The sequence below is a fragment of the Typopeltis vanoorti genome, chromosome 13, assembly GCF_054136105.1.
Source record: "Typopeltis vanoorti isolate ZY-2024b chromosome 13, IOZ_Tvanoo_1.0, whole genome shotgun sequence".
Classification (NCBI taxonomy): domain Eukaryota; kingdom Metazoa; phylum Arthropoda; class Arachnida; order Uropygi; family Thelyphonidae; genus Typopeltis; species Typopeltis vanoorti.
Window position 1 is genome coordinate 88,905,198 of NC_143561.1, and position 25,798 is coordinate 88,930,995.

General features: G+C 36.3%; 1 protein-coding gene across 1 annotated transcript in view; it reads right to left on the reverse strand.

Moving 5' to 3' along the window:
• Pdzd8 (PDZ domain containing 8) overlaps positions 1–25,798 on the reverse strand; it is a 269,988-nt gene that overhangs the window by 87,736 nt on the left and 156,454 nt on the right. Inside the window, exons 8-10 of the mRNA XM_090402639.1 lie at positions 17,086–17,281; positions 7,843–8,051; positions 7,595–7,735 (exon numbers count right to left, since the gene is read on the reverse strand). Of these exons, the coding sequence (XP_090258765.1) occupies positions 7,595–7,735; positions 7,843–8,051; positions 17,086–17,281 (546 nt within the window). The remainder of the gene's footprint in view (positions 1–7,594; positions 7,736–7,842; positions 8,052–17,085; positions 17,282–25,798) is intronic.

The following is a 25,798-nucleotide window of genomic DNA, read 5'->3' on the forward strand; positions in this document are numbered from 1 at the left end:
GGTGTGTGCGAAATGTGACCTGAACGAGGAATTGATGAATGCGAATATGAAGTTGATGACAGAAAGTGCTAGTACCGATTGTGTCGGGAGTGCAAGTTTGAAAGAGGATGGTGAGAAAGACAGGCGAAAAAATGTTAAAAAATCAGGAAAAAAGAAAAAGAGCGATTTGACAACCGTAACGGATGTTAAAAGGGACGAGAGTGAGGCGAAAAGAAACGAAATTGTGAGAACGAATGAAAGTAGAAATGCCGTGATGCAGAAATCGCAAGTAAAAAAAATCGAAAGAATGAATGATAGCGAAAAAAGAACGACTGATGGCGAAAGTTGGACGCATGTTGGAACGAAAGTACTGAACCAAAGAAAGATGAATGACAGTAAAAGTGAGAAGAATGATAGCGAAAGTTGGACGCATGTTAGTCCGAAAGTATGGAAACAAAGAAAGATATGTGAGAGTGAAAGTGAGAAGAATGATAGTGAAAGGTGGACGTATGTTGGACCGAAAGTATGGAAACAAAGAAGGATGAATGAGAGGGAAAGTGAGAAGAGGGGGTCGAGAGTTAGAAAGTTAGAAAGATTTAATGATAGAGTGAATGTGGCGCGAGGTTCGGAAGGTGAATTGGATTGGATGAAGCAAGAAATGAAATGGATGCGGAATGAAATTAAGAGAATTCAGGTCAAAACTATTAAAATAAATCATGATGGCATGAAAGAGTTAACAAAAGATGAGCGAGTGGCATTGTATGGCGACTCCATTATTAAAGGTGTGCTAGAAGAGAAAATGCACAAGGTATGTTTTCCAGGCGATAAAATGAGTAGAGTGATTGAGGCATTGAATATGAGGCGGGAACGAGCAAAAGAGTTAATTGTATTAATTGGTACAAATGATTTGAGAGAGAACAAAGAGCATGTCAAAATGAATGTCAAGAGACTGCTTGGAAAGATAAAGGAGAATAGTGTGAGAGGAAGGGTGGTCAGTGTGTTGCCTAGGTATGATTGTGGTGAAATGAGATGGAGAGCAAGGATTATGAATGATATTCTGGCTGAAATGTGTGAGGAGATGGGAGTACAGTTTGTTAATGTGTGGTATGAGTTTGAGGGACGAAGTGAGCTGTATGGGAGCGATGGACTGCATTTGAGTGGTTATGGTGTGAGTCGCTTGGAGAGACTGCTGCTGGAAAGTGGAGAAGTGAGTAGAGTGAGAGAGAATGAATCAGATCGAGAGGGGAGTGATGTGGAAGAACAGGAGAGTAAGACAGGAGAGATTGGAGTGGAAATGAATGGGGAAGTGAGTGGTATGAGTATAGAAAATGAGAGAATGGGTGTGCAAGAGGAGCAGGGAAACGGGGAGGCTCAGGGTGGACAGGGATACACAGCGTGAGAAAGGTGGATGCTCCAAGAGGAGGTGAGAGCATATGTAGGCAGGAAAGTAATGGGATGATCAGGGATCAAAAGGAAACAGATGGAATTGCAAAGGGTTCTAAAATGAAGAAGCAGAAAGGGAAATGGCCCCCAGCCCAGCATGGAGAGATCACATCGAGTGAGTGGTATCAGTGGAACTAGCTGTAGATCCAGAAATGAGTTGTTGTGTTTGTATGCTAGAAGTATAAGGAACAAGGCGGATGAAATGGTTGCACTAATTGCATCTGTGCACCCAGAGATTGTCGGAATAAGTGAGACATGGTTAAATGAGGATGACATCCTGACAGGAATAGAGATGGAAAGGTATGATGTGTTTCGTGAGGATAGAAGGAGTAAAAAGGGAGGGGGAGTGCTATTGATGATAGAGAAAGAGTTATGTCCATACAAGGTAGAGATGCAAGAGGGAAATGGGGCCAGTGGTTTTGAGGCAGTATGGTGTGAGATAGAGGTGAATAGAATCAAGTACTTGGTGGGATGTTGTTATAGGCCTGGTAATGTGGATGGTGGTGATAGTGAAATGTATAGTCAAATAAGCCAAGCAAATAAGAAAAGGGTGATCATTATGGGTGATTTTAATTATGGCAATATAGACTGGAATGAAGAGATAGCAACTGGAATTAAAGAAAACGAGTTTCTTGAGTTTTTGAGGGATAACTACCTCAGACAGTATGTAACAGAGAGCACAAGAGGATTAAGGGTCTTGGATTTGGTCATATCATCGGAGGATGTAATTATCAATGAGGTATCAAATCATCCACCAATTGGTGAAAGTGACCATGAGGTGATTACTTGGGTGGTTGCCAGCAGTGCAAGGACCCCTGTGAAAAAAGGGTATATGTGGAACTACAAGGAGGGTGATTATGAAGAGCTCAGGAGACAGCTTGCAGGTGTAGCATGGAATGAAGAATTAGCTGGAAAAGAGATCAATGCAGCTTGGGGGATTTTCAAAAAATATTTAGTGGATGCAATGTCTAAATGTATACCACGGGTGAGAAGGTTAAATAAAGTAGGTGTGAGATGGATGAATAAAGAGATTAAGCATGCAATACAGAGAAAAAGGGCATTGTGGAAGCAGCATAAGAGAAGTGGAAGTAACCAATTTCATGAGGTCTACAAAGACCAGGCAAGGAGGGTGACTTGGTTGGTGAGAGTAGCTAAAGAGAGGTATGAACAGCAGTTAGCTAATGAAGCTAAAAAGAATCCTAGGGAGTTCTTTCGATATGTAGCCAGCAAAAGAAAGAATGATTATGGAAGGATGACGTTGATTGGAGGAAATGGTATAAAGACAGCTATTGCAGAATGTGTGGTGGAGATACTTAATGAGCAGTTCATAAAGATCTTTCAATCTTGTGAATGTGACTTCATGGAGAGATTAAGAGCAGTTGATGATGGGGAGGAGAGACTGACTGTAAGTGAGCAAGAGGTGTTTGGGGAGTTGAGTAAACTAGATGTAAATAAAGCTGTGGGACTTGATAATATATCACCGCGTATTCTGAAGGAATGTGCCAGAGAGTTGACACCTACCTTGACATATTTTTTTAATACGAGTCTTGCACTTGGTCAAGTCCCTAAAGAGTGGAAGGAGGGCAAGATTGTGCCACTTCATAAAGGAGGTGATCGAACTCAAGCATCAAACTATAGGCCTATCTGTGTGTCAGGTGTTGTGGTTAAGTTGTTGGAGAAGCTTGTGAGAACTAGGATCCAGAGTTGGGTTGACAACAATGGTATAATCTTTGATGGACAGCATGGATTTGCTAAAGGGAGGTCGTGTTTTAGTAATCTACTTACTTATTACAATAAAGTGACTACTTCCTTGGACAGAGGAGAAGGATACACAGTAATATACTTGGATTTCGCAAAAGCTTTTGATAGAGTACCTCATGATAAGTTGACAGTCAAACTAGAGCAGATGGGGTTGGATATTAGATTAGTGCATTGGATTGGAGACTGGCTATCTGATAGGTATCAACAAGTTGTGTATGGGGGTGCAATATCCAGGAAAAGGAAAGTCACTAGTGGAGTGCCTCAGGGATCTGTTTTAGGGCCATTACTATTTAACTTGTATATTAATGATATTGGCGAAGATTTGGATGGAGATATTCAGTTGTTTGCAGATGATGCAAAGTTGGGACGAACCATAAAGAGTAGTGAAGATGTTGTGGCCTTGCAAGAAGACTTGAATAAATTGAGTGATTGGGCAAGCAAATGGGGATGTGAGTTCAATGTTGCAAAATGTAAGGTTTTAAAATTTGGAAAACAAAGATGGGATGCAGAATTTATGCTTGGTGAGAATATATTGTTGGAAGTAGAGGAAATAAGAGATCTGGGAGTGATAGTGGATAAGGATCTAAAATTTAGGGGACACATCGCCAAAATTGTGAAGACAACACAGAGACTTCTGGGAATGATGAGGAGGACATTGACGTGTAGAAGTAGGGAGATTCTTGTTCCATTGTATAAGGCTTTGATTAGGCCACACATGGACTATTGTGCCCAGATTTGGTCACCTGGTTTTCAGAAGGATGAAGAGATGTTGGAAAGGGTCCAAAGGCGACTGACTAAGGTAGTTTCTGACCTCTGGAATGTCGAGTATGAGGAAAGATTGAAAAGATGTAATTTGCAGAGTCTAGTGGAGAGAAGGAAGAGGGGAGATATGATAGAGACCTACAAGTTGGTAAGGGGTTGTTATAGGATCAATGGTGGAGAAGTTCTACAGAGAATAATGGGAGATCAGGGGAGAACCAGAGGTCATCCCTGGAAACTGTATAAAGAGGGTGTGAGTAGGGGAGTGAGAGGCAGATTTTTTTCGTGTAGAGTTGTGAATGATTGGAATGCCTTGCTTGAGAGTGTGGTGTCTGCAGGGAGTTTGAATGTGTTTAAGACCCAGTATGATGAGATGTGTGGGAGATAAAAGGACCTCCTAGATGAGTCTTTGACTCCATGAGGTCTTGTTTAATAATAATAAAATAATAATAATAAACAGATATCCAATTGTCTTGTGAATTTTCCGGAGCGTTCAATTGAGAGATCATTATCCATAAAATAACTTAATAACTTTCTTGCCAAATCCAATCCTGCTAATTTTTAAACTGAATTCTTTAATGGATTTATCACAATCAGAATCTTCAGCAGAACTTTCCCAACCATTTGGTTCGACATCATTTATTAATTGAACCAGTTCCTCCTCGTTTAAATATGTTTCCCCACCAATTAATTCACTAATTTCATTTTCAACCATATCACAAAAGCCCTCTCCACCAAAAATGTGTGTGACGTTTATTATACGACTTAGCGCAACATCCACTGGAGGTACGAAATTTTGTTCCAGAATGGCTTCAGGCTATTTTTTTTTTTTTTTCCCCAGAAAGCATTCAGTGTAGGGGGTTGTACTTCCTTAATGAACAGAGAAATAATTTTCACACAATTCAATAATGAAAACTCTTTCCATGCTTGAGGCAGTGTCATGTTTGGATTACATTCCATTTTTTCCAAAATTAATTGGAATGTTCGACGAATATAATAAGACTTAAATGTTGATATTATTCTTTGGTCGAGTGGTTGAATAAGTAAAGTAGCACTGGGTGGCAAAAATGTTATTTTATATTCAGATGGCTTAAATTTGTCGGGTGGCCTGGTGCATTATCTAAAATTTGTAGAATTTTGAAGTTGATATTCTTTTTCTTTGTGTAACTTCCTGCATCAGGTACAACTTGAAAAACCAATTTTCAAACATGCTAGCCATAACCCCCTGCCTTTTTTGTTGGCCCACCAATAAACAGGTAGGGTGGACTTACCGAGCCCTTTCACAGCACGAGGATTTGAGGATTGGTTAATAAACATTGGTTTTGTCAAGTAATCATCTGGTGCATTGCTACAAAACAGTAAAGAAATTCTATTTTTGGAAACTTTGAATCCAGGAGCTGATCTTTCATTTTTCGAAATATAGGTGCGTTTTGGCATTTTTTCCTAATATAACCTGGATTATACAAAGAAAACTGCTTTTTAAAGTTTTCAAACCAACTCTTACTGGCACAAAATTTTCTATTAAAATATCGCGTACACGAGCAACGTGCTTTGCACTTATCGTTGACCCATGCTGAGAGCATTCTTATGAAGAATCTTGATCGAGTTGTTTATAAAATTTGAGAGCTTTTTGTTTAATAAGATTTCCTTGTAAAGGAATTTTCTTTTGAGTGCAATCTTCTATCGAAATCATTAGAGATTTCTCCATTTTTCTATTAAAATATCGCGTACACGAGCAACGTGCTTTGCACTTATCGTTGACCCAGCAATAAACACTTTCTCATCCTTTATGTTCATTTTGTTTGATTGTTCGAATTATTGATTCATTTAAATTCAAAGTCCCTGCAAAAACTCCTGGTTTTTCTCCATTTTCCAACCAATCCAATATTTTGATTTTTTCTTCGAGGGAAATGAATTTTCTTTTCATTGTTGTTTTTTTCCCTTTTGTTGCAGTTTTGGTGGCCATCTATAAAAATAAATTTTTTACATAAAAAAACATTACGTATTAATTATGTAACTCACCAGAAAATAAAGTGCTCAGCTTGAGATTAGCACACTTATGATTTTTAATGCGCTTTCCAGGCAGAAAACTCTTCATTTTCGAAGATAATTTTCAACAACAACAACAAACACTTGATACGGTAAACAACTGATATACATGCGTGCTAAAGGGTATTTCCACTAATACAAATTCACTACTTAACTACATGTGTAATAATAAAAAACACTTTATATGGTAAACAATTGACAACACACACACACACACACACAAAGAATGTGCATGCCAGCGAATTTATATGTCAACTAACATAAATTCGCTGCTTATAACTACATGCGCGATATGGGTAGACACAAATTTAACGAAGACAAAATTTGATTTTTAAGTCGAGCAGTGAAAAATATATGAAAAGATAAAGGGTTACTACAATTTTTAGACTGTGTTATATCAGAAATATGAGGGGGTTACCTGTACTTAGTTTTGGACAGATGCTAACAGATCTGTGGATGAAAGCTGAAATATTATGAATGACAGTATAAATTATTATTATTACGGGCAACTTCATGGAGTCCTTAGACTCATTGAGGGAGGCCCTAAACACTATCCAATATTTGCACAGTATCTATCATACTTTGCTTTTAACTCATTCACAGTCATGGCACCACAACAGACTTTAGCAAACCTATTTCACTCATTCACCACTCGCCAAACAAAAAATCTAGTTCTAACACCTTTGCTAACTACACTCTAGCTCAGTGTCCAAGGATGACCATAGTTCTCCCACCACCACCACCATACCTGTTCTGAAAAATTTCCTCTGAATTAATCTTGTAAAACCTTCAGTAACGTGTATGTCTCAACATACCACCCCCTTTTCAACCTGTCAACCAATTTCTGTAACCCACAAATCTTCAACCTGTTCTCATAAAGTTCATTCCATAGACCTGTTACCATCTTCACTTTACCACCTATCTACCTTTCTAATCCTATATCTATCCCCATGTGCTGCAATTTATTGATTTGAATTCCATATCCTGTCAAAGGCTTTTGCAAAGTCCAGCAGTATAACTGTTAACCCATTACCTTTATCTAGGGCCGGTTTTATCATTAGGCAAACCTAGGCAATCACCTAGGGGTGCTAAGACTTCGGGGCTTATGTTTGTGTGAGTATGACAAAATATATATATAGAGAGAGAGAGACAATGTATAGGGGCACCTAAATTTTCTTTGCCTAGGGGCATCAGATACGCTCTGACCGGCCCTGCCTTTATCCAACTCAGCTATCGCTGTATTTAGAATGTGAGCAAGTTACTGAGGCATGATAAACCCACAAAACCATGTTGTCCCCATACAGTATCCCACTTTCGCCTATACATTCCTGTATTTTGCTCTTGACCAACTTCTTCAGTACCTTGACAACAACTCCTGATATGCTGATCAGTTGGTAATTTACTACATATCTTAGAGCTTCTTTTCTGCAATGGAACTATTTTCCCCTCTTTCCATCCCTTGCAAACTGATAAGCAATGCATATCAGATTTCTGGATTATGTGCAAAGTGAACATTCTTTCAACTCATAAAAACATATGGATATCATATAATAACAATAATATTGATTTTAAAGATTCACATACTAACAAAATATTAACTTACATGCCCTAAAAGAAAATCTCTTCCTGTTTTAGTTGATTTTTCAGGACTTTGGTCAGGAGGCATTTTGCACCATACTCCAATATTTAAAAACTGATGACTATTACTTAATTCAAATGAGAACTTTTCTGACCATAATGGATCCTATCAGATAAGAAATTGATGTATGTTAATTTTATAATTTTTTAAATGAATTTGACATTTGTTTAATATTTTGTTGTAAAACACATTTTTAATAAAATAAATCTGACCTGAGAAGCTTTGACAAGAGTAGTCTTTTTCAATTCTATTGCATCTTTTTGAGATAATTCACTTTCTCCACTTTCTTCAGAATTTAATGAGTGACTATGATCTACATTTGCAGGTTTCAATATCTCAGTTTTAAATTCAGTACTCTCTCTTTTATCATCACTTTCAGATGCCTGTTTATCGGCTGCCATATTACTATCTTGAATGATTCCTAAATTCAAAAAGGAGAAAAATAACCTTATACAATAACTTCCAGTATTTTAAAATTTTTTTGCTATACAAACCTGCATATTTTACTGTTATTTAAGTAAATTAACAATGCAGATTATATATAATGACTAAATAAATGTACTCATTATTTCCAGTATTTTGCCAAAGTTAAATTGGTATTGTCATGTAATGAGTTTCCCAGATGAGAGACAAATTAATACAACTGTCTTTGTTGAGGTTAGAATAGTTAGTGAGGGCAGAAGCAGATACAAGGAAAAGTAAATTTGCTTCAGTGAAGTAAAATAGCTTTTTTTTTTTTTCAGTGGATCCTGTAGTGGGTATTCAGAGCATGGTCTGCTAAACCTGACTGGCCATCATAGTGGTGGAAATGGATGTTGTCTTAGTGCTCTGATACCTTAATGTTGGCTGTCCTACCTGTCTTGCCAAAGCAGGAAAATATCGAAGCTGCAGGGTATCTGGTAGATCCTACGTAAATCCAGATGTAGCTGGTTTTAAGTAAGCAAATAAGGGATGATAGTTTTCTGTGTGGTCTGTAAGTGGTCACAAGATTGTATTTTTTAGATTTTGGACACTTTTCCAGAGATGCTAAGGATATATAAAATGGTGTGGATTTGTTGTATCTGTGTTTGAAGGAGGGGGAGAAGGAGTGTCCAAAGGGTGGTAGTATTCTTTTATCTGGTGGAGTGAAGCCATTGACTAAAAAGGTGTTTTTTGTATGGTTGAGTTCAGTAGTGAGTGCAGTGTTATCAGAGCAAAATCAATTTTGCCCTGGGAACTAGCATTTGCATAATATAATATACTGTCGGGGGGGTGGGATAATGATGATAACTGTTGGTGTATATATTTATCTATGTGTATGTATGTGCTTTCCACAGATGTTGAAGGACAAGAAACGGCAGACTGTTGTTACTTTTTATTTCCACAGCAAAATGGATCCTTAGGTGTTGGCTGTTCAAATAGGAAAGAATAGTATTTAAAGTATCTAGGCAATGTTAGTAAATAGCAAACACATTTTCTATACAGCACAGCTAGAGCAGGTTTGGAGGAAGGGCAGAGTTTAGAGCATTCTTTTCAAATATCTCCATAAAGAAATTTGCCTTGACATCCTAAACTGAATTCATGCCATTATTTTAAGTGATGCACACTAGAACAGTAATCCATCAGATCTATGACTGTTTAACATTATTTCTTATGAACACAAGACAAGAACATTAATTTATATTAAAAAAAAAAAAAAAAAACTCTCGCTGTGTTGGAATTCAGAAATTATCAAACAATTACTAAGATGTTCAATATGAGAGAGTGAGCTACATCTTACAAAATGTTAAGAGAATCTAATTACATGAAAAATCCAAACAAAGACGTGCATTCTATATCACATGCAAGGTTCATTGATGAACTGGTTTCCATGTTAATGGCAGGGTCATTGCTGAGAAGTAGTTTGGAAGTTTCAAGTGCTATAAAAACATCACAGCATTTAAAACTTACAAAGGATATCAGAGATTTTAGAACCTGCATATGTATGTTTATATATGCTACAAGCTCTACATGTTGAAAAAACATTTCATACATAAAACATTCCAGATATTTTATTGAGAAAAATATATCATAAAACATACAGATCTCTATCTAACAGATAAGCTTGGGTGTTGACGGTCATTCATGACTTATTTTTATCAGTATTAACAACATCAAACAATTTTATCAAAAGATGTTTTATTAACTGCTTATATTTCTGAATTTCAAATAAGCATCATCAGAGCACATCACAGTCAATAAGTGAAACAATACAATTGTAATGGACAAAAGATCTACAGTCGTATTTTGGCACCCTCTCATGTTGTGGGAAAAAAAAAAAAAACATTTCAGCTATGTGCGAGTTGCTATTACAATAATAGTCTCCCATGAACCTGCAACTGCATTTCTTTAGGTTAGGAGAATTCTTCAAGGTCATGGTAGAAAAAAAAATAAGATATATAACAACTTCTAGATAGCACATTTGTTTTCTTCATTCTAATCTTGTGTGAAGGAGTGTTGTCCAATGCATGGTCTGCTAGTCCTGACTTGCCATAGTAATAGAAGCGAATATATTTTTTATGTTCTTCCAGGCAGATGTTAACTGATCTTCCTGTTTGCCCATAGTAGGCCAAGTCACAGGGAACTTCGTACACTCCAGGGGTGTGCTAGAGGGTGAAGTTTATCCTTAGAGTGAGTGGAACAGAGTTGCTAGTTTAACATGAGGTTTAAATGTGGTGCAAAGGCCATGTTTCATCAGTACCTTGGCTATCTTTTCTGATGTACTACCTCTGGTAGGGAATAGAAATGGCAATGTTGTGTCCCTGTGCATTAGGAGAGGGTATTGGGGGCTAAGGAGTATTTTATCTATTTTGTAGGGATTGCAGCCATTGGCCAAGAATGCAGTGGCGAATTCTCCATGCTTGCTGCCAAGCTCATTAACTGAGAAAGAAGTAATATTTATTTGTTAATAAATGCGTGCATTTATAAGCATTCCATTTAGGCATTTATTTTTGTAGACAGAAGACGTTTTAAGCTTGCGCAGCAATAATTGAGCTTTGCATTGTGTATTGAAGGCCGACGCTAGTCAAGCTACCTTGGCTTGCTCGGTTGTCGGAGCATCCAGGTCCTTGCTTAAGCACTGTAATTTCATGCATGCACATAGTCATTTCCGCTCCCGTCACATCATCTCACCCTGTTGCTTAAACACGGGCCATACGCAGTCAAAGTAGCTCTAGCCAGTGAGCTTCAGCCAGCCTTGGAAGTGTGTGTGTTGCTTGGGAAAATTAAGTTACAACCAACTTTTTATGGCAATGTTATTGACCAGTTCATAAAAGAAGAACTGTAGGGTAGAATTTGTATTCAAGTAGCTAAATTGAAAAAAAATAGAATATTATTTGTAAAATAAATGTTGTATTTGTATGATTAAATGTACATAAATTTCTAAATACAGGTAACCCTTGTATAACAAGGTACTTATACAACGTGGTTTCGATATAACGCAGTCTAAAATTGTAGTAACCCTTGTTGAACGTGTACTTATACAACATGGTTCCGATAAAAACATGGTCTACAAATTGTAGTAACCCTTTATCTTTTCATATGCTTTTCGCCACACGACTTAAAAATCAAATTTTATCTTCGTTAAATTTGTGTCTGCGTGTATCCTACATGTAATTATAAGTAGCGAATTTATATTAGGGGAAAATACCCTTTAGTACGCATGTACCTCAATTGTTTACCGTATAAAAGATTTATTGTTGAAAATTGTCCTCGTTTCTGCCAGAAAAGTGCATTAAAAATCATAAGCGTGTTCATCTCAAGTTGAGCACTTCATTTTCTGGTGAGTTACACACAATATGTAATGGTTGCTTTTTTTGTGCAAAAAATTATTTTTATAGTAATGGCCACAAACTGCAATGAAAGAAAAAACCAACATCGAAAACAAAATTAATTTCTCTCGAAGAAAAATATTCAAAATCTTGGATTAGTTGAAAAATGGAGAAAAACCAGAGGTTTTTGCAGGGACTTTGAATTTAAATGAATCAACAATTCGAACAATCAAACAAAATGAACATAAAATCCGAGAAAGTGTTTATTGCTGGGTCAATGATAAGTGCAAAGCGCGTTGCTCGTGTACACGATATTCTAATGGAAAAATCTCTAATGATTTTGATAGATTACACCTCAAAAGAAAATTCCTATGGATGGAAATCTTATTAAACAAAAAACTCTCAAAGTTTATAAACATTTATAGTGCAAACCAGGTTTTCAATGCAGACGAATCCGGGTTATATTGGAAAAAAGTGCAAAAACGCACCTATATTTAGAAATATGAAAGATCAGCTCCTGGATTTAAAGTTTCCAAAGATAAAATTACTCTACTGTTTTGTAGTAATGCATCAGGTGATTACATGACAAAACCAGTGTTTATTAACCAATCCTCAAATCCTCGTGCTATGAAAGATTAAAATATGCACTATTTTATTTTGTCTAAAACATTTATGCATTATGTGCAATGAAGTTGAAGTACAATTTGTAATTTTTATACTTTTACACTATGTATTTGTTTCATAGTTTATATGTTTTTTTAACTTACATGAATTACCTGAATTAAATATAAATATATTTTTTGTTGGATATGTCATTGTTGTTTATATAATTAAAAAAAAAAAAAAACTTAACTTGATTAGTTTCTCTCACACTATATTGGACTCCTTCAGGAATAAACATCAATGTTTGCTATCATCAGATTCCTGATATGTACAGGGAGGTATACAGAATACTCTGATTATACATGAAAAGTTTACTTTATCGTCAACTTTCAGGACTCCAATATTGTCTGATCTTTTATTTTGGTTTTCCAAGGCACTTCTAAATGCCTAATCCACCTAGATCTTGGTCTTCCTCTGAGTTTATTTCTTGCCATCATAGCATCAATCACTTGCTTTACTAATCTTTTCTTTCCCATTCTGTTGAAATGACCATACCACTTTATATTAGCTCTTCTCACATGCTCTTGAATGCTAACAATGTCAAGTTCCTTCTTGGTATTTTTAATATGATTTCAGGTCCTTATCTGCCAACATCCCTAGATCCTTCATCTCCTCTACCTCCTTGAAGATATCCCCACCAATCTTATATTCTGCATGACGTTGTGATTCCCAAACTTTACAAAAAAAAAAAAAAAAAAAACACCTTACACTTTGCTACATTGAACTGGTAACCCAATTCATTTTGCATATTCAGAAAATCTATTCAAGTCCACTTGGAAGGCTACACATTTGTTGTTCTTGCCAACTTTGAATTATCAGCTGACAACTGTATATCACCATTCAGGCACTTTCTAATATCATTTACATATAAATTAAACAGCAATGGACCCAAAACAGGCTTTGGGCACATCACTGGTGACTTTCCTCCTTTGCAATATCACTGCCAAATACACAACTTTCTGATACCTATCAGACAGCCAATCTCCAATCCAGTGCACTAATCTACTATCCAACCCCATCTTTTCTAATTTAATTACCAGCTTGTCATGTGGCAATCTATCAAAGGCTTTAATAAAATCTAAATATACTGTGTATGCTTCTCCTTTGTCCAGTGTATCTGCCACCTTGTTATAGTGAGTAAGTAGATTGCTAAAAACCGATCTTCGTTTAGCAAAACCATGCTGTCCATCATTACTAATATTGTTGTCACCAACCCATTTCTGAATCCTGGTCCTCACTCTAGCCTCTTTAACAGCTTTACCACAAATCTAGAGATACGGATTGGTCTGTAATTCCAAGCCTTAGTCTTGGAATTTCAGACCAAGCCTCGTAACAGTTTTGCCCTCTTTTTACTCTTTTGGAACTCAGGCAAATCTAAGACTCGAGTTACTAAGGTAACTTAAAGCTATTGTTAACTTCCTGGAACCTTCGTTCAAGACACACAGTGATATACCATCAATACACCGCAGTAATATGACATCAATAAAGTCCTTCAGCTTTACTGATGTCAAGTTTACTCAGTTTCTCATGTACCTCCTGCTTATTCACCATCAGTGGGCTCCTCCTCCCTTCTCACTGCTCTCAAGTTCTGCATGGTGTTACTTTCATGAGGGTGAAATACCTTTATGAATTGCTCATTTAACATCTCTACTGTATCTTCTGCAGTGATTATCCTTCTACCATTCTCTCCAACCACTATCATCATCCCATAATCATTCTTTCTTTCTTCTGCTGGCCAAACTCTATAGGATTCCTTTTGGTTTCATTAGTTAACTGCTACTTATACTGCATTTTTCCTACTCTTACTAAGCAAGTTACCTCTCTTGATTGCTCTTTGCACTCCTCATGCAAGCAACTGTTATCACCACTCATCTTATGCTGCCTTCTTCCAAATTGCATGCTTCACCATTTATTCATTTCATAGGAGGGATAGGAGTGCTGTTAGCTTGCTCCACCTTTGCAATGCAGTGTTGTACCACCTTACCCCAGTCCTGAGGATACTTCTAGGTGCAAACTTTGTTTGCTCACACTCGGATAAAGGATTAAACTAAATTTATTATAGTCTAACCAAGTGAAAAATAAACTTTCGACATCTTTCTCTAAATCCAGAGTAATTTATTAAAAAGGTGGCACACCATTTGGCAACTCCTATAGGTAGAGATGACCTTGCTAATGCTTCTGCCTGGTATCTCCACTTGGTCCTGGCTCCCACTGAAGAGACCTCAATAAAGGTCGAAACTAGTCTGGGTAGTGGCCCTTTCCTTAATGCATAACATTAGACATATTTGCAAGGAGATGTGTTTTGCATTATGGGAGATACTGAGATAGGAGTGATGTTAGCTTGCTCCACCTTTGCAGCGAGTTTCCCGGTGTTGTACCACCTTACCCCAGTCCTGAAGATGCTTTCAGGTCAACAATCAGTGATACCATACTGAGATGGAACTACAGGAAGTCAACTGCAATATGCAAGCCCCACATTACCCAAACCAACATGCTACACCCTCCACCAAACAGATGGAGGATATAGGTGTGGCAGATGAGCAGTGAACGTCTCTTACCACAGTGCATAACCAGAACTATGATACTCAGAGGTGACAGTTTGATGCTATGGTCCTGTTTTTGCTTTGGACTTCCTTTTTGGTGCCATGAACATTGAACTCTGAAAGCTATGTGAACATTCTGAACAATGCAATGCTTCCTACTTTATGGTGTTTCTGCAGAACTAATCATTATCTCTTTTAACAAGACAGTGTACAGTGTACCCTGATCTCAACCATATTGAACATCTCTGGGATGAAGTGGAGCATTGGGTGAAGTCAAGGGATGTCTGCTGCACAACAGTTCAGGACCTCCCTACAGGAAGAATTGTCCAAAATTCCCAGTGATTGCTGTCATACACTTGTGGAAAGTATGCCCTGTAGAATTGCTGCAGTTATCAGTGAAAGGAGATTCTAGATCTTATTAAGATGGGTGCCATCTTAATAACACTGATGTTGACTTCTTTCCAAGTGGTGTGGGATTTTCACATATGCTAATCTGCTGCGGTTTGAAACTGAAATTAATATGTCATAAAATAGGAGTAGTCTGTTCTCTGTTTCAGTATTAAATTTATTTTTTAGTTTAATCCATTCAGGTAAGATTCAACATGAACTAGTCATCCTCTAGCTCAAGAAGATAAACAAGGAAAATATCTTCTTGGGTTTTAGGTTTAGATCTTAAATAGTGGCTCTCTAAGACCTGACTTTCAAAGCATTTCCATCTAAATATTGGTTAGATGTGGATATGGATTGAGGAGCTCATAGCTAAGGCTTCTTTCTGTTCATAATTGCTGCTGTTTTGAAAGAATGTGCCATCTGCACAGTGTTTGAACATTGTAAGTATTGGCACTTACTGGGAAGAATTCTTCTAGCAGTAGTAAGGTTTCCTCCTTGGGCATATTAGTAAATATGTTTATTGGGTCTGAACTTGCTTAGAGATCTGCATTCATGACTTATTTTTAACTATAATTTGGTACCAAATTATAGATCGAGATCCCACTGTCTCAAATGAAAAAAAGTCCGAAAATTACTGAAAAAAGTGACTTCCTTGCCAAAAGAAATCAAAGAAATAAAACCAATTCATGTTAAACCATCCCACATGTATGGATTACCAAAAATCCATAAATTCGCAAACCTAATATCTCTCTCTCTCTCTCTATGCCCCAAAGTTGATACAGGTACATAGGTAGTCCCACGTTTAAAGTGGCCCAACAGTTATCCAAGTCGCTTGCCCCCTTACTGGCAACTAGTCTACTTTTATAAAAAAATTCAGTCCATTTCAAAACTAGTTGAAAATCACATCCTTAAAAATTCAGACATAATGGTTAGCTTTGATGTCACCTCTTTATTTACCAATGTACCACTGATAGACACCTTCATTTGATCATGTCTAAATTTCCTCTTGATATCTTTGAATTATTCAAATTTACTATGTATGCAGGTTACTTTACATGGGGAGGAAAAATCTACGAACAGATCAATGGTGCTGCTATGAGTGCCCCACCCCACCCCTTTAAGCAAACTTTTACACGGAACACTTTGAAAATGAAGTACTTACTACAGCTACATACAAGCCGCTAGTGTGGTTATGCTATGTTGATGATGTGATGATTTGGCCTCGTGGACAAGACACTTATTCACACAAGACATTTGTCAGCTACCTAAACAGCCAACATCCCCAAAATCCACTTCATACAGTAGAAAAAGAAGCAAATAACTGTTTACAATATCTTGACACATTAGTCACCTGCCTTTCAAATGGATCACTATCTTTTTCCATTTACAGAAAGCCAACACACACACAGGAAAATGCCTACATAAACAACCACATCATCATCCAGTTCAACAGTATGACATTTTAAAAACACTTACACACAGAGCCAGAGCCATTTGTTCTAAACGATACAGCTCTGTCCACAGAACTAAAACATACATTCTTGTAGGAGCGAATGCTGGTCTTGAAATTTACACTTGCTCTTGTTATCATTCAGGGTATGAGGGATATGATTGAAGTCTGATTAGCGGAATAATGAATTACTGACCATTTCAGTAATGCGGCATTACTGACCACATAAATGCTGCGTTATATAAATCGCTATATGCGAGTCTCAGATCACATAGAAAAAGTAGGGTTATGTTCCGAAATCGTTTTTTTTTCAAATTAATCAAATTATTAATCAAATTAATTTTTTAAAAACATGTTCATGTGTTGTGCTGATTCCAGAAATTCTTTTACAGTGAAAAAAAAAGTCTTAAAAAGTAGTCAACTCATGTAAACTTATTATATAAATCATTTATATAATATCATTATGTAAATCATTATGATTAGCATAATGTTTTACATAAGATATTGTACACATCAATTAGTTGTGTTAGAACTTAAGGACTATTCATCTGTACTCTTGGCAGTGTATAAATCTTTCGCTGCTTAGAATTTTGTAAATAATTCTGACAACTGTTTGCTTACCTCCAACAGATATTCTTCTTTTAGGAGAACTTCTTACTTCTAGTCCACTTGATACAGGTGAAGGGCTAAAGGATCTTTTCTGTGGAGATTCAGACAAGGATGATGCACTGCTTTTGGCAGAGCTTACTTCCTTGATGCTAATATGCACATATTCGTCCATATCAGTAATGACCTTGTTATCTTCTACACCACTGGACTAAAATAATTAACTTAGATGAACTTTAAATTTCAATATCAAAAGTCCTTTACAAATTATTTTAATAATAATATGAAAATTTAGCATAAACAAGCTATTAGTCTATGCTACAAAATAAGATCTCTATATTAATTATTCAAATTAAAATTTAATGAAATATTTTTTTTATTAATCTATAATGAAGTTATGGCAGAAACAAAATGAGGAATTAATTTCCTGATGATGATAATAATAATAACACTAAAATGATGTGCTCATTTAATTATCAACTTTTGCTTTAACTTTTTTTCTGAACCTACTGAATATCACAAACTGCAGTGAATATGGTATTTAGCTTGTTCATGTTTTATTGTGCTTGTTCACTCTTCCAACTATTGGATGACACTTTCCAAGTCTTGGTAAACAGTTTTTCTTCCTTTCCTGTCTCATTTAGGAGATATCACAGCTGAATGCATTACATCTAACTTCCCATCTTCTTTTACACTTTGTAAAACCTAATTTCTAATAATATTTAGGACAGTTAATCCCATTTCTACAGAAATTTATAGGTAAGATTAACTACCAGTTTATTTTATTATTTTCAAGCTTTAAGAGGCTAAACTCTCTACAAACAAAATATCATATCATATCACAGTGAGATGTGTGTAGCGGAGTGGAGTAGAATACCCCCCCCCCCCGCAACGAGTTCTTGAACTTCTTGGAGATGTCGATGATCATCATAATCACGATATCATGAACTGAATACATCTGGCACTGGTGTATTAACTACCCACTCTTTCATTACCCGATGCAAATTACACTACTTTTCGACTTTTACAATACATTACCCTTATATATAGTTTCAAGAAATAATCTTGTGTTGTTCCACCACCTTTATTTTTATTTTTTTTTTTTTATCTATGCAACATTTCCCCTATATATATATATATATATCAGTGGTATCGCATGTCCATTTTGGTTAGGTGTGCTGTCGCATGGCTTATGCAGCCCCACTACAAAATTCACGTCAATTCAGCGCACAGCGCTCATATTAATTGGTCCAATGCAATTAATTGTAGGATAACTTTGAATACTTTAATTTGTAATTAATTGTAACCAAATCTGTGTACAGTGGAGGAACAATGTGTTTGTTTTTAAATATATTAGAAAACAATAATGAAAGAGAATGCTGTATTTGGTTAGTATATTTGAATTATTCAAAGGTGTAAATATGTGAACCATCATTAATAAGTCATGCGAGAGTGGAAAATGTAAACAAAAGAATAAGCGAGAGTAGAAATACTTTCATTAATGGCAAATGAATTATTAATAATTGACAGTTGTGATATGTGTGTCCTATAAGTTGCTTGGTAAAGCAATTAGCATGTGATCCTATTAAGTCTAGACATGAATAAGTGAATTTCTGATGGCATAATTAAAAAAAAACTTATGAGGACAGGGAATGAGATTTGATAGAAGAGTATAAACAACTAACCAATAATAAACAGCCACTATAGGGAGAGGCTAATCCAATGATCTGATAATGTTGATCGGGTGATTCATTTAGGTGTGGCAGGAATACATGCGGTTTGATGGAGCAGCAAACATCTCATAAAATTTGTTGTGAATGTTATGTTTATTTCTCTTGTTTATGTATATTTCATTTTGTTTTCTAAGAATTTTCTTTTGTTTACTGAGACTCAGTATATATAATATCTGATCATTATCGGAATTATCCACACTTTCAGGAATCCTAGATTCGTTAATTATTTTTTTTTTAGTGTCAGTGGCTTTTCTGTGTTATCAATAATAGATATCTCACATATGTTAATATTTTTGTAGATCAACAACTTTTTTTTTAACATATAGAAGTATTCATTTTTGTTCAGGAACAGATAAATGTTTATTATGTCTGTCGTTTCCGAAGTCTAAAATAAAAAGGTCCCTATAGCATTAAAAAACTTTCCAACCTCAACAGATGCTATGCTGCATACATGCATCAGACACAATAACCAACCACAGCCACTAGGTGCTATTGTCTCAGCGCTCACCCCACCTTGCCTTCTCAGCAGTTTAAAACACTGGAAAACTAAGAATTTGACCTGCTGTGCAATCTATGTCTTTTTAAAGGGGCTGAAAGGTGCATTTGTGACCGCACACCTGAATGAACGGGAATGTGATGCAATGCTTAAGCTTCGAAAACTGTCTATTCGTGAAGCCTTTAATGGGAATAAATGCAAAAATATAATATTGGAGATATTTCTATTCTGTGGATGTGCACTGCACACCAGCACACCTGGAATATTCACCCAATATAATATTATGTTAGCAATGATAAAATATTATGATATATATATAGATATATAGATAGAGAGAGAGCAGCCTCTGTAGCTCAGTCGGTATACACAAAGCCCTTTGGTTGGAAAGACCCGTCTCAATTCCTGTTCATGAAGTGAGGAACATTTATCTGGTCTCTTCAAATTAAAAAATCCCTTACATCCATATGAGACCTGTAAGGGATTTTTTCACCCGGAAACTTGAGTTTTTCATCCACTAGAACAGGCAAACCGCCCCTGTGAACACAAATGTCTACAGTCATAAATACTTAGGGCAAGGAAGGCAATGGGAAACCACCTAGTTTCATAATCATTCCCTGGTAAAATAGCATATTGCAATCCAACCAACCATAAGGTTGACTCATAAAATAACATATATGTTAAAGATACCAAGAAATTTTATAAACTTTGTCTTAATCCTTTTTCCCAAGTAAGCAAACAAGTAGGTAAGTCAAGTTTGCACCTTAAGTATTTTCAGGTCTAAGGCAACTCACGGTAAAGGTGGAGTAAGATCTGATCACTTTCCTTAGTATCTCCCATAATGCAAAGAACGTGCACTTAGCATCATTCATATCCACAAGGAGATGTACTTTGCATTATGGGAAATACCAAGGAAAGTGATCATACACAGCATCATACATGTCTGCAAGGAGATGTGCTTTGCATTATGGGAGATACTAAGGAAAGTGATCAGAGCATACTCCACCTTTACCATGAGTTGCCTAAGACCTGAAAATACTTCAGGCGCAAACTTTACCTACCTGCTTGTTTGCTTACTTGGGAAAAAGGATTAAAACCAAGTTTATAAAATTGCTTAGCATCTTTAATGTATAGTATACCCCAGGTAAAAAACTTTCTACATACACACACACACACACACATATATATATATATATATATATATATATATATATATATATATATATATATATATATATATATATATATATATATATATATTACTCCCACACATGAAAGGCAGAAGAGTCTATAGCAAACAAAGTGCATGGACATCTAGTAGACTCCTCTTGCCAACTTCTTATGTCTTAATTGCATCACCTCTCCAGGTCCTGCAAAGCATATTCCCTCAATCTGTCTTCATAAAAAAGAGTTTGTCATTTGCTTCTGGAATTCCTCAATGTTTCCTTATCATCTTGATATCTAGGGTTGTGTAAAAAACAATCTAGATGAGCTTATTCTATATAATGACACTATCACCTCCATATCCTTAGTTCTCAAGTTACTTTGCATTATTTCAGCAATTTTCTGGGCAACCTTTACAACATTTGTAATGTGCCCTGAACTTCAGCTCACTAACCACCAATAGTCCCAAGATCCCCACCTCTTAAAGCAACACTTTACCAATATGATAGACCTGAATTGCTAAAGTGTGCAATTTGGCAAACAATGAACTGGTACAGTATCTCTCATTTGTTGCCTAAAGCATTAACCTACTCAAAGCCACTTACAGAATCATCACAGAGTTTTCTGGCATTATTATCCAAAATACAGCAATGCCTGCAAATAACATGATACCTCCTTTCAGATCTTGAACTAAATATTAATAATGTAGTTCAAGATACTATTAATGTTACCATTTTGGATACAGAGATATAAGACTACATATTGCATTGGAGGAGCTATAATAAAGGAGGTAGATGAGATTCAGTATCTTTGAGTAACAGTAGACAGTGAACTGAAGTTCTAAGGGTACATCACAAGTGTTGCAAAGGCTGCACATCGTATCCCTGCTATGATAAAAAGTACATTGACATGTAGGGATAAGGAGGCGATGGCGGTGCCTCTATATAAGGCATTGATCAGACCACATATGGACTATTGTGCTCAGATTTGGTTACCTAGTTTTCAGTGAAGTGGCAACACTGGAGAGGATTCAAAGATGAATAACCAAAGTGATATCAGGACTCGAGAGTGTTGGTTATGAATAGCATTTGAGAGAATGTGGATACAGAGGTAGGTGGATAGGAGGAAAAGAGGAGATATTATAGAGAACTTCAAGTTAAAGAATTCTATCAGATTAATACAGAAGAAATTATAAAAAGACTGGATGTTAAGATGGGAAGAATGAGAGGCCATCCCTAGAAGTTGTATACAGATGTGGTGAAGAAGGGTGCAAGGAATACATTTTTTACATGGAGAAAATGGTAGTAAGTGGAATGCATTGTGAGTACATGTATTTCTTTTGGCATTAAACCTTTTTTTACAAAGAATTTTAAAACTTTGAAGCCCATTATGACAGACATGTTGCTGGTTGAGTGGCCCTCCCATAATGAGTCTGTTGACTCCATAGAGGTTACCAAACTAATAATAAAGTTTATATGCAAAACATATTCATGAAGAGAAAAATATTCATGAAGAAGGGAAAAAACTTCTTCGTGCTTTCCAGTTATATAACTCAATGATGATTAATATAAATTCTTAAACGTGTAGAGAGACTTATGTGTTCGTCGAACATGTTGTTTATTATTTTAACGGTATAATAGAACACAGAAACTAAGTAAATAATTAATTTATTAACTTGATGCTGATATTTCGCTGGTATTATAACCAGCATCTTCAGAGCACAAAAACACTGTTTGTCACAATACGCGAGACTAAAACAACATGGTGTACATTAACAAAATTGTAGCAGCAACACAAAGACTAGAGTCCTGATTTTGGCACCCTCTATCTGAAAAAAAAAAAAAAAAAAAAAAAAAACGCTATCATATATTGCTAGAGTCCTAGAAAAGTGCTAGTTTTTCCTTAATATGACTGTCTCCCAGATCTTCGGCAAGTTAATACAGCCATATTTGTTGAGATTTGGGGTGTGTTTTAGGGCTTCTGTCGCCTCTAAGAACAATCTCTCTGATTTATATGGGTTTCTGTGTAGTACTTTTGTGTTTTTCCAGTTGATCCTGTGTACAGGGGTATCCAGAGCATGGTCTGCTAGGCCCGACTTCCCATAATGATATTTCCGGACGTATCATTTATGTTCGCTGATGCGGATAGTCACAGTTCTTCCTGTTTGACCATAGTAGGCTTGATTGCATGAGCAGGGTACTTGGTAGACTCCTGGATGTGATAAAGGAGGAATGCTGTCCTTGGGTGAGCAGATGAGGGTGGCTAATTTGCTACATGGTCTGAATGTAGTGCGTAGTTTATGTTTAATGAGAATTCTTGAGATCTTTTCGGATGTGCCTTTAATGTAAGGGATGGTAACTGTTTTGTTGTAGTTCTCTGTGGTGGATGGTGGGAGGGGTTTCTTAGGAGTGTTTAGTATTTTGTTTATTTTTTGTGGATTGTAGCCGTTGGCCAAGAAGGTGTGGCGTAAGTGAGTCAGTTCAGCAGTAAGAGCCTTGTCATTTGAACAGATTGCTCTCGCTCTATGTGTTAGCGTTTTTAAAATGCCATATTGTTGAGAAGGATGATGGTGTGATTGTTTGTGTAAGTATCTGCCTGTATGTGTGGGTTTTCTGAAAACTGAAAATGATAAGGAACCATCTGGGAGACGTGTAATGAGTGTATCCAGGAAGGGCAGACAGTTGTTGGCTTCCGGTTCCATAGTAAAGTGGATTTTTGGGTGTTGGCTATTTAAATGTGCTAGGAATGTTTTCAATGTCTCAAGGCCATGTGGCCAAATGGCAAGCACATCATCAACATAGCGTAGCCAAAGTGTTGGTTTGAGAGTGGCTGTATTGATTGCTTGTTTTTCCAGGTGTTCTATGTAAAAGTTGGCTAGGAGGGGGAGAAAGGGGGGAGCCCATGGCTGTCCCATCAATTTGTTTGTATATTTTCCCTTTCCATGTGAAATATCCTGCATGTATTGTGAATTTGAATAGTTCAAATATATCAGGGGGGAAGTGTGACTTCAGTAGATTGAGGGTTTCTATTAGTGGTACATTTGTGAATAGTGAAGTGATGTCAAAGCTTACTATTAAGTCTGAGCTTTTTAGGGTGAGGTGTTGTAAGATGCTTTTTAGGTGTGCTGAATTTTTGATAAAGGAGGGAGAATTGTTAGTGAGAGTGGCTAGTAGCTTTGCTAAATGTCTAGCCAGTTTGTATGTGGGACTATTTATACTGTCCACAATTGGGCGTAGGGGTGTGCCTGGTTTGTGAATTTTTGGTGATCCATAGATCCTCGGTGTTCTAACATGGAAGGGTTTGAGTTTGTTAACTGTGTTTTTGGGCCAGGAAGTGACTTTTTTTAATAATTTTCGTGCCTTATTCTTTTGTGTGTTGGTGGGATTGCGATCTATAATTTTGTATGTTGACTGATCTTGTAATAGTGTGTGCATTTTGTTTTCATATTCAGTTGTGTCCATCACCACGGTTGCATTTCCTTTGTCTGCTTACCAGCGAAATATCAGCATCAAGTTAATAAATTAATTATTTACTTAGTTTCTGTGTTCTATTATACCGTTAAAATAATAAACAACATAATATAAATTCTATTTGTTTGTATTTTTAAATTTCTGAAGGTTTAGACATACTATGAAGAGTTTGCAATGTTAAATTTTACAAGAAAAAAAAATTCTACTGAAAAAAAAAATGGAAATTGGTCTGTCATATTGAAAATATGCCTGCCCACCTAAAACAAAAGGGACATCTTAAGAAGTCAAACAAGTTTTGCTAGATGCATGCATGTGCATAACACAGCCAAGTGTTAATGTGTAAAAAAACAAACTCATATGATATGCCACCTATTATCATAATACTTCAAGACATTGCTCCACAAACAAGGGTGGTCTGAAAGATTCTTGGCATAACAATGAAAAAACAAATTTATAATTTCAAAATTATTTTTATTTTTCAACATAATCTCCCTTAAGACTAATACATCTATTCCAGCAATGCTCCAGCAACATTATCCTGTCCCTATATTGGTTCTCAGTAAGATCTGCAAAATACCCCTCTATAGCTGCAATCATCTCTTGATTCGAAGAAAAACACTGCCCAGCGAGGAAGAGGTTTAGGTTTGGGAAGAGACAGAAGTCAGAGGGAGACAAATCTGAGGAATAGGGTGGATCTTCCAACAATTCATAGTGTAGACCCTTAATTTTCCCATTGCCAAAACACCTTTGTGGACAGACGCATTATCCTGATGAAAGATGTTTTCCTCTGAAAATTTTAGTGAAAAAATTTCAAAAAAATTCGTGAAAAAAAATTTTCACAAATTTTTGTCTAGTCTGGTGAAAAGATCGGAATAATATTTCCCAGTTATTGTTTTACCCTTTTCAAGATAACTAATAAACAAAATGCCTTTAGCATCCCAAAACACCGATGCCATGACCTTTCCTGCTGATGGAACTGGCGGTCTTCTTTGGCACTGAACAACTGGCTTCTGCCCACTGTTTGGATTCTTGTGTGTAATGGTGAATCCAAGTCTCATCCATAGTAATAAATCGACACACAAAATCAGTTTTCTTCTTGTTAAAACACTCCAAGTACTGTTCAGAGATTTTCATGCGAGTGCGTTTTTGATCTGCTATGAGCAAGTGCAGCACCTATCTTGCGCAAAACTTTTTCGTATGCAATTCTTCATGCAAAATATATCCTAGATGTTCTTTTGAAATACCTACAGTCTCAGCAATTTCATGCACTTTGACTCAACAGTCATCCAATACCATATCGTGCCCTTGATCAATGATTTCTGGTGTTGTTACACTTTTTGGATGTCCTTCACATGGATCTTCAAGGCTGGTATGACAATGTTTAAACTCAGCAGCCCATTTTTTAATTGTCTAAAACGAAGGAGAAGAGTGCCCATAAACTTTTATGAACTTCAAATAAATTTCTTTTGGCATTAAACCTTTTTTTTTTTTTACAAAGAATTTTAAAACCACACAATACTCAATTTTTATCCATTTCAATTGATACAGACAACACTTTTGCTTAGCTGTATAAAACAAACTACTTGATAGAATGACTTGCAATTTCATATGGATGCTTATGACATATATACCAACTTAAAAAAAAAAAAAAAAATATTGCCAATAGTGTTGCCATCTATGGTCGAGGCTGAGAACTTTTAAGACCACCCTCGTATATAATAACTTTGCTTCTCATCATTCAAACATTCCAGAAATTAAAGATGCGAAGAAATTGTTTTCTTGGTTTGCATGTGAAGTCACTTCACAACTGGGCTACTTATATATAGAAGCTAATGACTTCACATTAGTTGCCTTAGTAGTATCCCATA